Source organism: Enhydra lutris, unplaced genomic scaffold (assembly GCF_002288905.1).
Source record: "Enhydra lutris kenyoni isolate GAN:26980312 unplaced genomic scaffold, ASM228890v2 scaffoldscaffold6, whole genome shotgun sequence".
In the NCBI taxonomy this organism is placed as follows: Eukaryota; Metazoa; Chordata; class Mammalia; order Carnivora; family Mustelidae; genus Enhydra; species Enhydra lutris.
Window position 1 is genome coordinate 28,841,369 of NW_019154090.1, and position 12,383 is coordinate 28,853,751.

A 12,383-nucleotide genomic window follows, 5' to 3' on the forward strand; every position below is an offset into this window, starting at 1 on the left:
CAGACTCCACGCTGAGCAGAGAGCCCAATATGGGGCTCGGTCCCAGGACCCTGAGACCAAAACCGGAGCTGAAGGCAGAGGCTTAACCCACTGAGCCATCTAGGCGCACCACCCGACCCTGCATTTCTAACAAGCTCCCAGGTAGATCTGCTGCTGGTGGTCCAGGACCCCACTGAGAGGAGCAAGGATCTAGAGTCAAATAAGGAGGTGGAGAAAGAGCCTGGCAGAAGAATTCACCTTAAGGAGAGACCTACCTTTGATAATCTCACCCAGGGTAAAAGCTGACACTTGGAGAAGTCTGGATGGGAGTCACAGCCCCTGCAGGTAATGGGAAGGCGGACATGGAGAAGGAGGGATGGCAAAGAGGAAAGAAGTCAGGAGAGAAGGTAGGGGAGCCTCTGGGATGATAGGAGGCATGGCAGTGCCCCCGGGGCTCCCTATCTAGGTCAGTGTGGGGTGGACCACCAACTGCACACTTAGAGACCCTCCAACAGAGGATAGGAGTCAGCTGGGGCAAGAAAGTGTTATTCCAGGGTTATCTGAGAGAGCAAGCGGCAGGCATGGCCCACCACCCCTGTGCTGTTCTGCAGGAAAGTACTGGACTCATTCTGGCTTTTTCAAAGCTTGGCCTGGACACATCAAGCCAGAATGTGAGGTGACGGGCACACACAGCTCTGCCCTAGGAACAAGGGTGAGATGATTTCTGTGCCAGAAACTTTAAAGAAAAAAAAAAAGGAATGAAATCTGCAAATCTGCGAAGGAAGGTGCTGGGGAGAAAGAGGAAGTGCGTTGGGCTCCCAGTCCTAACTCTGAGCCCTAAGTGTCTAACTTGCGATCAGAAATCAAGAGGTTTCAGAAAGGCACAGACTGGAAATGAAAATGCTTTGGGTTTAGACAACCCGGGGAAGGGGCTGAGGAAGGCCGCTCAGCCGTCTGGGGCCCAGGCTCCGAGAGAGGGAGCTTTGAGTCCTAGGCTGAGGTTAAGGCGAGGTCAGGTTCGCCAGGGGGAAATGCAAGGACAGTAAGGGCAAGCAAAGAACATCAAGAGTAAAAGCTTGGAGGCGTCAACATGAGCAGCAACTGCAGGCACAGGGTGTCAGCGTGGGGAATCTGGCGGGTACTTGGGAGAGGGAGGTGAGGCCAGAAGCCCGAGTTCTGTCCCACCGCGACCCCGAGGCTGCGGAGGTTTCTGAGCGCGGCGTGGCGCGCTCCTTCGGCTTTGGCGCGGCTCCCTCTCAGCGCAGCCCTGGCTGCCCCCTGCCCGGGCCTCCCAGGGCCCGAGGGTCCCTCCAGCTCCTCCCCGCGGCCTCGGTCAGGCCGCAGCCCCCAGCCCCAGCGACCGACTCGCCAGGATCCGCCCCGCCGCGGCTGCCCGGGCCCCGCCGCTCCTCCCCCGATGATGTCACGTCCCCGGCCGCCCCTCGGCCGGCCGCGCCGCCCCGCCCCCGCCTCCCCCGGCCCCCAGTCCCCTGGGCCCGCCCGCTCCCGCCATCCCTCCTCCCGCCCGCGCTCCCTCCCTTCGACTCCCGCTCCCCCGGGAGCGGCGGCGGCGGCGGCGGCGGCGGCGGCGGGATGGCCCGGGCCCGCGGCCAGGCCCCGGGGAGCGGCGGCCGGCGGCGGCCGCGGCGGGGCGGCGCGGGAACCGGGCCCCGGGGGGAGTCGGCCGGGTTGCTGCTGCTGCTGCTCCAGGTGCTGCCGCCCGGGGCTGCGGCAGGGCCGGGGCGCCGGGGCACGCGGGGCTCCGGCGGCGGCGGCGTCTGCTGGCCCGGCGCTGCCCCTGCCTTTCCCCGGGACGCGCGGCTGCTGCTGCTCCTGCCGCCGTTGCCACCGCTGTCGCCGCCGCCGCGGAGCTCCGCGCCCGCAGCCTCCGCCTCCCGGATGGTAATCAGCGCCCCGCGCCGGCGCCGCGGGCGGGCGGGAGGTTGGGGGGGGGGGCGAGGGGGAAAGGGCGGGCAGCCCCGCGCCCCCGCCTCGCCGGAGGCAGCTCCCGGGGCGCTCGGGCCCCCCCCTCCGACGACCGCGGCCCTGGGCAGCCGCCAGAGCGCGCCTCTGGGGCGCCTCCGTGCGGACCGGGTGCCGGCTCCGCTCCCGCCCTCCCCGCCGCGCTCGCAGTCCGCCCGCCGGCGCTCAGGCCGCGGGGGAATCCCTCCATCTCCCCGCCCCGCGCCCCGGGAGGGGAGGGAACAGCGCCGGCGCTCGCGGACCCGCTTTCTCCGAGGGAGCGCCCGGGAGGCGGGCGCGCACTGAGACGCGGGGACCCGGTGCTGCGCTGCGCTCCTGGAGGCGCCCGCTGCCGTCGGGTCTGGCTGAGCCGAGCCGCCCGCAGCCTCGGCGGGACCGCATTCCCGGAGGCGGGGGCGCCCACCGACCGCGCGCCCTTATGTTCCCCGCGCAGGACACTCTGCCCCGCGGCGGGCTGAACCTGAAGGAGGAGCCGCTGCTGCCCGCCGGCTTGGGCTCTGTGCGCTCCTGGATGCAGGGCGCGGGCATCCTGGACGCCAGCACCGCGGCGCAGAGGTAAGCGCTTGGACGCGATCCGGCGCGCTCGGGTTGGACGACTCCGCGCCACCTTCGCGCAGCCTGCTGAGCTGCTGGGGCGAGGGGTGGGGGAACCCTAACTCTGGACACTCGCGGCAAGCTCTCCCGCCCACCTGCCCCGAGCGCCTCTGCTTGCTCCTGAGGCTCTGGGGCGGGCCGGGGCGGGGCTTCTGCCGCCTCTGCCGCTGTCCCAGCTCTGATTTCTGATTTCTAACTGTCGCTCAGGGGGCCCGGCGGTCCATGACTCTAGAGTAAAAGGTGTCCTCGCTGCCCGCAGTCCCTGAACCATGACCCACAGCCACCGGCCGTCAAGTAACAGGCAACCCCTCCTTCGTGGGCAGTCCCAGTGCCTCTCCTGGTCCAATTCGAGGCTCTCTGCCAGGAAAGGCACAAAAACCAGCCCCCTTTCTGCTTTCCCACGCCCCTCAGAGTTGAAGGAGGGGTGCGTGTGGAGCCAGAGAAGAGGCTGGGGGCTGAAGAGTGGGGAACAGGCGAGCTGGACAGTCGCCTTGGCTGGAATGATTGGGGCTCAGGCCCGGCGCTCAGGCCCCGCCTCTCCACAAAGTGGTTTCCTGGGGGGCCCTGGAGGAGGCAGAGGGTCCCTGGGAGCCCGGCATCCATGCCAACGCCTTTGCAGGAGTCTGGGCAGAGGGCCTGGATAGGGAATGGACTCCTGGGTTGGAGAGGAAGTTTAAATGGTTTGTTGGCCTGCCCCCACAGCACCTGACCATGGACTTTTTTGTGCCCCTACTTGTGAGCGGTCGTGGGGTGCTGGTATTGGGGGCGGGGTGAGTCAGATATCCTACTGGAGTTCTCAGTGGTTAAGACTAAGGTGCTGCAGACTCTGCAGACCCCTGGGGACCTGGGAACTGGGCTTCCCCAAGGTCTGAGCCGCTGCTGGAGCAGCAGTCTGAAGGGATTCTGCAGGAGGGTCACCTGGACACATGGGCCCAACATTCCCATCCTGGGCCTGTTCCTCAGTGGTGGCTTCTAGTCCAAGTCCAACCTCAGCCCTTAACAGACACACATCTTGTTTCCTGCGCCAGCCAAACCTGTTTCTGCACTCCTGTCCTTTGATGACTGTCAGAAGGGAATGCTGGGCGGTTCTTCCTGGAGCTCATCTCTTCAAGAGAAGAGGGGCTTGCTATGAATTAATTTACATAGTTTTACTCATGATATAAGTATATTCCAGAAAAATTGGTAAGCAAGAAACAAAATTCTACCTTTCTGATACAACTACTGTCAACACTTTAGTGTATTTCCTTCCCATCCTTTTTCCTATTCACGTGGGTTTTTTACTGGGCTGTGCAAACAATTCTGTATCCTGCCAGATTTTCTGTTGGTTCTGTTTTTGTATTTAATTTGAGATGGTCTGTTCCTTAATGGGGGCTCCGTCATTTTGTCCACCACCAGCTGTGGTGAGAGCTCCTTGTAAGAGTGGGTGAAGAGTTCCAGGGGGACCCCTGAGGCTTAGGGTTCCTGTTTCTCTCTGACCAGACCCTCTGTCCCTGTGTCAAGCCAGCAGGTTTGATGAGGGGGGAGCAGATACGAAGGAGGTGGTGCTCTTGTAGCCTGTATGGGTTCAGAAGTGTGGGGATGGGTCCCTTTCCCAGAGGATCTGACCATCAGCAGTGTTGTCTGCACGTGGAGGAGGGGGTTCTTGAGTGTCATTGAGATGTCCCATCTGAGTCCTGGGGACCACATCGCTGGGACTCAGAAGACTTCCCCAGTTGGAAGAGGGGCATTTCTTCAGGCCTGGGCTTCTTATTTGCAAGTCAAGAGACTTCTCTGCCTCAGAACACAGATTGGGAACACACCCCCGCCCCCTTTGGTTGACTCTGGACCATCTCCTTCCACTGAAGAGCAGGCTAATCCTTTCTCCTCATTCTTCCCAAAGTGGCCCATTGTATCTCCCATTTGTGTCTTGATCCCCGGTCAGTCCAGCCGGTCCTCCTCGGCTCAGGTCTTTCCATCCTGAAACAGCAGCAACAAACATTCCTTTCCCCATCCCTACCTCCCTCTTCAACCTCTACCTGACTTCTGTCCCTGTCACCTTTGGGAAATTTGCCCAGGAGCGCTCTTCCCCAAGCCTGCTTGGGATCTGACAGTCATCTTTGATGCCTTGCCCCACAGCCCCCTGATGGTCAAGGCTCCTAGATGTTTCTTCATGTCTGAGGTCAACTTTTAACAATGGCTCACCCCTGTCCTTCACCTCTTTCCTCCCTGGCTTGAAGGTTAATCTATCCCCGTTTACCACTGCAGCCTGCTATCCCACTGCCCCAGCCCCAGGCTCTCACCTCTCCCCCAAAACCATCTGCCATGTCCCAGGGGGACCAGAGCAATATTTTTGAAGAACTCTTCTCTGATCATGTCCTTCTCTGATTAAAAACTTCAGTCACCCCTCCTTCCTCCCAGATATTCAGCACTCAGGGCTTACAATTGTCTAATCCCAAACTCCCTCTAGCCATTGGCACAATACTTGGCATCTAACAATGCCTCTTGTTGGCCCCAGAACCCACCTACCCACTGAATAAAGTCTTACAGTCTTGGGGACCCACTGTACCCTAACACCTTCTGTATGTGTGCCCTCCCACCTGGACCTCAGGAACAGTTCTCAGCGCTGCCTAAGGATCCTGGCCACAGCCCAGAATCAGCAGTGCCCCGCTAGCCTGTGCCTTTCTTTAGGGCAAGGATGGGGGCTTATTCGTCCTTGTGTCCCCAGCACCAGGACAGGCTAGAGCAGTCAGCAGAGAGGGGGGCAATGAGTATCTGCTGAAGGAAATAGGAGTGCATGTTAAGTTCCCAGATCCCTTTTTGTTGGGCTCCCCTCCCTATGTTGGTGGTCTTCAGCATCTACCTGACTCCAGGAACAAGATACTGGGTGGCGACTGCTTTCCAGCTTTATGACGCCAAGTTTTACAGAAGGTGGAGATGGAGGAGACGGCCCCAAACCTGCCAAGATCAGTGAGGGGGGCTCTGCCAACAGGAAGGGAAGTTCTGAGCAAAAGAAGGGTAGGGGAAGAGAGGGGCTCCATGCCCTTGCCCTGGAGGCAAGAGGGGAGGGAAGGGAAGTCTGGCACCTCCAGGGCTGGCAGGATCTTCCCAGTGGGGAGCTCTAAACAAGGACCCCATGCCAGCCCCAGCCCGTGTTCTTCTTGCTGGGGTGCTCAGCCCAGAAGCAACTCTCCTCTCCTGATGGGATTCCTGGCCAGGGAGACCCCTGCAGGACCCAAACCCGCCCTCTCCCTCCAGCAGGTCCCAGCACACAGGCAGGCCCTGAGAAAGCCAGCTGGGCTGCCTTTCCTGTAAGCAGCTGCACGCTAGCCTCCCTGCTAGGAAATGCTTTTGTTTGCTTTAATAATTAATAGCCGCTCCTCAGCCTGGGACCTGGCAGGCAGGCCTGTGGGTGGGTGGCGAGGGGGTGGGCAGAGAGAAGCAGAGTGGGCAAGCTTTAGGTGGAATGGAAGGCAAGAAGAAGGGTGGGAGAGCTAGCTAGTGAGATCCGTTCCCTTCCCCCACCCCACTGGGGGTGCCTGGGTGGCTGAGATAACTTCCTGTGGCAGGTGAGCCTACCCACTGGCCAGCAGCGGAAGTACGGAATATGAAGCAGCCCAAAGCCTCGCCTCCCGCAGACCCCTCCAGACACAGATTCAGAGCCTCCAGTTCCTCTCTCTGCCCACATGGTCAATGTGGGTGTGCCCCAGTGGGTTGCTGCTTTTATCTTCCTGGTCTGTAGCACAACTAGGGTCTGGGCCTGTTGGGCTGGGCAGGGTTAGGCCAATGGATCTTGGCTGGGGCCAGGAAGGTCAGGCCCAGTTTGATGGCTCCCAGCAGTCCCAGGGGCCCAGGGGAGGCCTGCGGGGAGCAGGGCCAGTGGGACACTTGGAGGAATAGCGGACACAGAGATAAAAGAGACCTATGTAGTGGGCTGGGATAGGGCTGCAATTATTAGCAGAAATTTTAGGGAAAGGCGAGACAAGGGATGAGATGCGGGAGACATATGCTTTTTGTTCCTTCTACCTCTTGGGGGAGCCTCCCCCCCACTGCGGATGACCTTAGGGCTTGTCCCCATTTCCCCAGCATCCCAGATTCCCAGGCAGATCAGGTCCAAGCCAAGGCACTGCTCAGAAACTTGGGCTATAAGGCAGATAAGAGTTAGGTCAGTGGGGGGCTAATGGGAAGGGAGAAGGTCCAAGGATGCCTTTGGGGGGAGGCAAAACTCCAGCCTGGGCCACTGGTCCTCTGAGGGACTTGGGATGCTTGTTTTAAATTATTTGTATTTTTTATAAGCATATAGTCAGGCATGTAAAGAGCCCCAAGTGACCTCGTGAGGACAGAGTTGAGTGGTGCAGTGCTCTCCATACTAGAACCCCGTGGCAGGGTCCTGCAGCTGCTCTGGTGGGTCCTGCCCTGCCCTGGGAAGGAGCATCTCCAGGGACCACTGGGACCCCCACAATAGCAGCCAGACAACCCTGCAGCCCCCAGCATGTCCCCACCCACATCCCCCAGACACAGGCCACCTGATGGCCCCGGCCGGGAAGGTCAGGTTTGTCCTTGTTGTCAACTTTAACCTGGATTCCCAGCACCGTACTCCAGAAGCCTATGCACACCCACGCTTGCTACAAAGCACGTGTCCTCAGACCATAAAGTAGCTGCGCACACCGACGCTCACCTGCCACTGTCGCCTTTTAACTCACGGGCCATTCCAGAACAGAAGATGGGAAGCGGGTGAGCGGGCCATGGTAGAAATATGAAAATGAGCGCTTTCCCCTCCTGTGTCTGGGTTCTTTAGTACAAGAGCAAATGCCCCGCCCTTGGCACACTCCAGAGTGGATAGGAAACTGTTTTGAGCATTTTGTTGAAAACAATCTTTTTAAGAAAGCCAAGAGATGTGTAATTCTTTTTGGAACCTCACAAAAGTGATGAATGTGGTGTTTCTCGCCATTCAGCTGGCTTTATCTGAGAAAGGCATCTGTGTGGCATGCTTCGTGCTCTAGTGATGCTAAGGGAACGAGATGTCTCTGAATTATAGGCCCCAGCAACTCATATACCTGGTGAAGCCATTCTTTTTTTTTTTTTTTTTTTTTTTTTTGGTCAATCTCACATTTAATTGAAAAGCATACTAAATAAAAAGTTCATGCGGGGAGCCTGGGTGGCTCAGTGGGTTAAAGCCTCTGCCTTTGGCTCAGGCCATGATCCCAGGGTCCTGGAATCGAGCCCCACATCGGGCTCCCTGCTCCGCAGGGAGCCTGCTTCCTCCTCTCTCTCTCTCTCTGCCTGCCTCTCTGCCTACTTGTGATCTCTGTCTGTCAAATAAATAAATAAAATCTTAAAAAAAAAAAGTTCATGCAAAAACTAATTTTCCCTTAAAAGATAGGCCAAAATTTTATATCTAGTAGTTATGTCTATAGATACTCCCATTAAATATTGGTAATATTGTAAGGTGGTAGAACTTTTTTTTTTTAATTTTATTTTTTATAAACATATAATATATTTTTATCCCCAGGGGTACAGGTCTGTGAATCGCCAGGTTTACACACTTCACAGCACTGGTGAAGCCATTCTTATACCTGTCTGCCAAGTTGCAGTCCGTCCCTTGGGCTGTAGTCTTACCGGCTTCTAACACACCACAGGCCTCTGGATGGCTGGTGGTTGGTACCCCGCCACCTTGATGAAAGGTCTGCTTCTGCTGCCAGCACCTGGTTCTGGAGACTACCTTAGGCTGCCGGAGCCTGCTCTGCTCACTTGCACACAGGGCCAGGTGTACCTGAGAAATGACTTCCCAGGACCTCCCCCCCCCAGCCCGCCACCCGCCTTCCACCAATGACTAACTGAAGTTGGTGGATAACTACCCCAGCTCCCTCCTCCAAAGCACCTGCTCTATTCTAGACTGTTTCCAGAGCTCCCAGCAGGACTGAGAAGCTGCAGTGGCTCACAGTGGTGACTTGCGGCACCCTTTTACGGAGTGCCTCTCCTTCTCTTTCTCATTCCCCAACCCCAGCCCTGTGTTTGCTGGAATCACTTCCCACTTAAACTGTTTGCATTTGAACCCTTGCATCTCCAGACTTCCGGGACTCTACTCCTGCTTCCCTTTTTCCTTTTAGATAAGGGATTCTTATCCATAGACATCCTTGCACTTGCTCCCTATGGCCCAGTGGGAGTCTGCAGAATCAGAGACACCGGCCTTCATCCACATCTCTCTGTCTCTAAGCTAGCGTGAGAGCCGTGAGAGCCGACAGCAGCCACACCTCCCGCCTCCCACACGTCTGCACCCAGCAGGGGCTCTCTGACCTCTGGGCGTCCCCTGTGTCCATTTTCTGAGCTGTCTGCGTGTATCTCTCTCTCTCTTTCTTTCTGTTCTTTAATCCTGGTTTGTTTTCTCATTACAAGAGCATCAGCTCTTCCCAAGGGGGAGAGGAGCTGAAGTCTCTCCCCTCCCCAACCCTCTCCTCTGGGCCTTGTCCTTTATTTAGGCATGCAGATTGGTCCCCTACTGCACGGTGGGGGTGGAGGCGCACGGGGGAACCAGGACAAGGAAGGGACAGTCCAGAGCTACCCCCACATTCTTGCTGAGGTCCTGATCCTTCTGTCATTGTCCGTCTTCCGTCTCTTGTTCGCAGGAAATACGATAATGATTTTCCAAAGCAAAACTTTTCTATTTCACCTTGAGCCTCTCTCACTGGTCCAGCAGGAGTATGAACAGGGGAGACTGGAGACAGTCACAGACCAGGAGCAGCCCTGGGTGTGCCCTGGGTCTTGCCCACTCTGCAGTCCTCTCCTGGTCTTGTGGTTTGGTGGGGGGAAGCTGGAGCTGTAATACTCATATTGTTCTGTCCTTGATCTTTATGGTAACCCTGTCTGGAAGCTGGAAGCTAGCCACCTGTCCTGTTGTTTTGCCTGGATGGGTGTGAGCCCCAGAGGATGAGGGTGCCTCAGACCCACTCAGCAAGGTGGGGGGAAAACAGGATGATGCCAATGCCGGGCTGCCTTAGAAGAAGCAGAATGAGCTTCCCCCAACCCTCCGGCTTTGGGGTGGGACAGGCATGTGAGGCAATGCAGCCCCCTCCCATCCCCCGGCCAGCAGCACTGGATACTGGTCCACAGGCCCCAGGCAGCAGGCAGCGGTACCTGCCCTCTTTCCTCTCCCTGGGTTTCCTGACCTCTCCCCCCAGGAATCCCCTCTTGTATGGAGGGCAGCCCTGTGGAGGGAGTTCAGCTTGGGACCTGGGCCAGACTCCCCAGGTCTGGTCCTTAGAAGCCTGGCAGGAGCTGGCAGGCAGCCAGGACCCAGGACAGACTGATATTTGCCAAGAGGGATGGTTGAGAGAGGGAACTCCTGCCAGCATCACTAATTTACTCTTGGCCTGGAAGTCCAGGGATGTCTGTGAAGGAAGGGTGTATAGAGTGGTGTAGGGGATTGGGTTGTTGCTCCGCATCGACCCCTCCCCTGTGAAGGCCCCTTTCTCTGTACCCTCCAGCCCTGCCATCTGAGAGCCTTCCAGGCACCTCTCCTAGTCTAGCTGATGGAATAAAGGGCAGAGTGAGAGATCTGGGAGGGCTCCATGAGCCCACCCCCTTCCGCCTTTTCTCCCCTCAGGTGGTCCTGGAACCTGACCGATCGAGCTTCTCTCCCCCTTCCCCCCAAACTGGTCCTGGGGCCAGAAGGAGGAGTCAGGATTGCTGCCTCATTAGCATATTCATCAGCAGTAATCAGGGACCTGCTGTGATCAAAGCTCTTCGGGCTTCCCTGCCTCTTGGCAAAAGGGAAGCTGGAGGGTCAAGACTTGGACTTGAAAGGACTTCTTGCCCTAAGGGGGAGGGGAGAAGAGGGCAGAGGAGGTGGGAAGCTGGAGGGAGAAAGGGGCACCTGTAGAAAGAACTTTTGGTGGGGAAGAGAGAAGGTGACCGTGGTCCCCTCCAACTTCTCTTGATCAGAGACCAGCAAGACCCATCACCCAGTCCTGAAATCAGCATTTCACCAGGACCAGCAAGGCTCCCAAGCAGGCTTAAGGAGGTGGAACAATTGTTCTTTGAATGTTTATGTATTTACTGTAAGATGTACCAGTAAAAACACAAGCGTCTCAAGCCAGGATAGCCCAGTCATTATGGTTTTTGCATGAAGCAGAGTAAGAGTAAGTTGATTTAAAATTATAAGAACAGCATTAAGGAGTGATGCATATGGCGGATGTTTCCACAATGGCATGTCCCTGATGGGACTCTGGTCTGAATGGTTCAAGGCAGCTGTGCCATCCTCATGCTCTCCTCTGCATCCCTGCAGGGGTTTCTCGCTTTCCCACCCTACTGCACCCTCCCCATGGGTAGCATCTTCTAAGCCCTACCGGGCCTCAGAACCTTCTGGTGGCCTTTCATTGTATTGCTCAAGACTTATCCCTCAGCAAAATTGGTGCAAAAAAAAGAAAAAGAAAAAGCTAAAAATTCAGGAGTGTCAAACAACAAACGCACATTGCCTCACATAGTTTCTCAGAGTCAGAAGTGAGGGAGCAGCTCGTGCTTCTCCTGAGGCTGCAGTCATCTGAAGGTGTCGCTGGGGCTGATCTTCTTCCAAGGTAGCTCATTCATACAGCTGGCAAGCTAAGTGCTGGCTGTGGGCAGGAGAGCTTGGTTCTTCTCCACAGAGACCCTCCACAGGGCTGCTCGAGTGTCCTCACAACATGGCAGCCAGCTTTGTCCCTGGGGGCTGATCCAATAGAACAAGGCAGAAGCCACCATGTCTTTTATGACCAAACCTTGGAATCATCTGCCATCACTTGTGCCACATTCTATTGGCCGCACAGACCAACCCTGATACAGTCTGGGTGGGCACTACACAACAGCAGAAATACCAGGAAGTGGGGCTCATGGAGTGCCATCTTGGCTACCACACATGAGGAGAACCAACCTGAATGAAGTTATGGAGGGTCTACTCTTGGAGGGTGTCCCAGGGCCCCCTACACACACTTGCACATGCTGTGAAGCCTCATTTCCCAGCAACGGTGGCCATAGTTGCCTTTTGTAGAGGGAGGGTCTAAAGCCATGAGAAACCTGAGGAACCGTCTTTTCAAGACCTTGGCCCAGAGGAAACAGTCTAAACTCAGGACCTGGTTTTTGTGTCTCTCCAGACTTGGCACTTCCAATACAACCTTTTCTTCTCTTCACTTAACTTTCTAGAATCCATGGTCCAGCCACACCAACCTTCACATGTACAGCCATTCCTCATGCTCTTTGTTCTGCCCCTTTCCCTGTTCTAACTGTTGAGCTCCCATTCATTCCTCAAGAACCAGGGGGAAAGCTACCAGCTCCACGAAGGCTTCTGAACCTCATTTCTCACAGAAAGAATTCACTTTTTTCTTCCTTTGTTTCTAGAGTTGTTTTGTTTGTTTGTTTGTTTGTTTGTTGTTTGTTTGTTTGTCTTGTGTCATAGCCTTCTGTATCTGTCTTCCCTCCCTTCCAGGCATTTAATTCTAGCCCCACTTAGTGCCTTGGGTCCGAGACTTGGTACATCGCTGGGGCTGAGGAAGTATTTGGGGAATGGGACCTTTGTTTTTCTCCTCCTGCTCTTGCCTGGCCCTGGCTTGTAAGAATCATTTCTTTTTCTTTCCTTTTTTTTTTTTTCCTAAGATTTTATTTTTAGGTAATCTCTACACCCAACATAGGGCTCAAACCCACAACCCCGAGATCAAGAGTCCCATGCTCCACTGTCTGAATCAGCAGGACACCCCTTCTAGGAGTCATTTCTGATGAGCCAGGAGACAGCTCTTAGCGAGGCTAGACCAAAGGGTGCTCCTGCCCAAGGGAGCCAGGGTATATCTTTCCCACCCTGTGAAGGCTGGTCCCTGTACTCCTGA

The 12,383-nt window shown here is 56.4% G+C and overlaps 1 protein-coding gene across 1 annotated transcript in view; it reads left to right on the forward strand.

The window, feature by feature from the left end:
- Positions 1-2,380: 2,380 nt before the first annotated feature.
- Positions 2,381-12,383, forward strand: part of LOC111141777 (early B-cell factor 4) — a 56,961-nt gene continuing 46,958 nt past the window's right edge. Inside the window, exon 1 of the mRNA XM_022494584.1 lies at positions 2,381-2,517. Within this exon, the coding sequence (XP_022350292.1) occupies positions 2,381-2,517 (137 nt within the window). The remainder of the gene's footprint in view (positions 2,518-12,383) is intronic.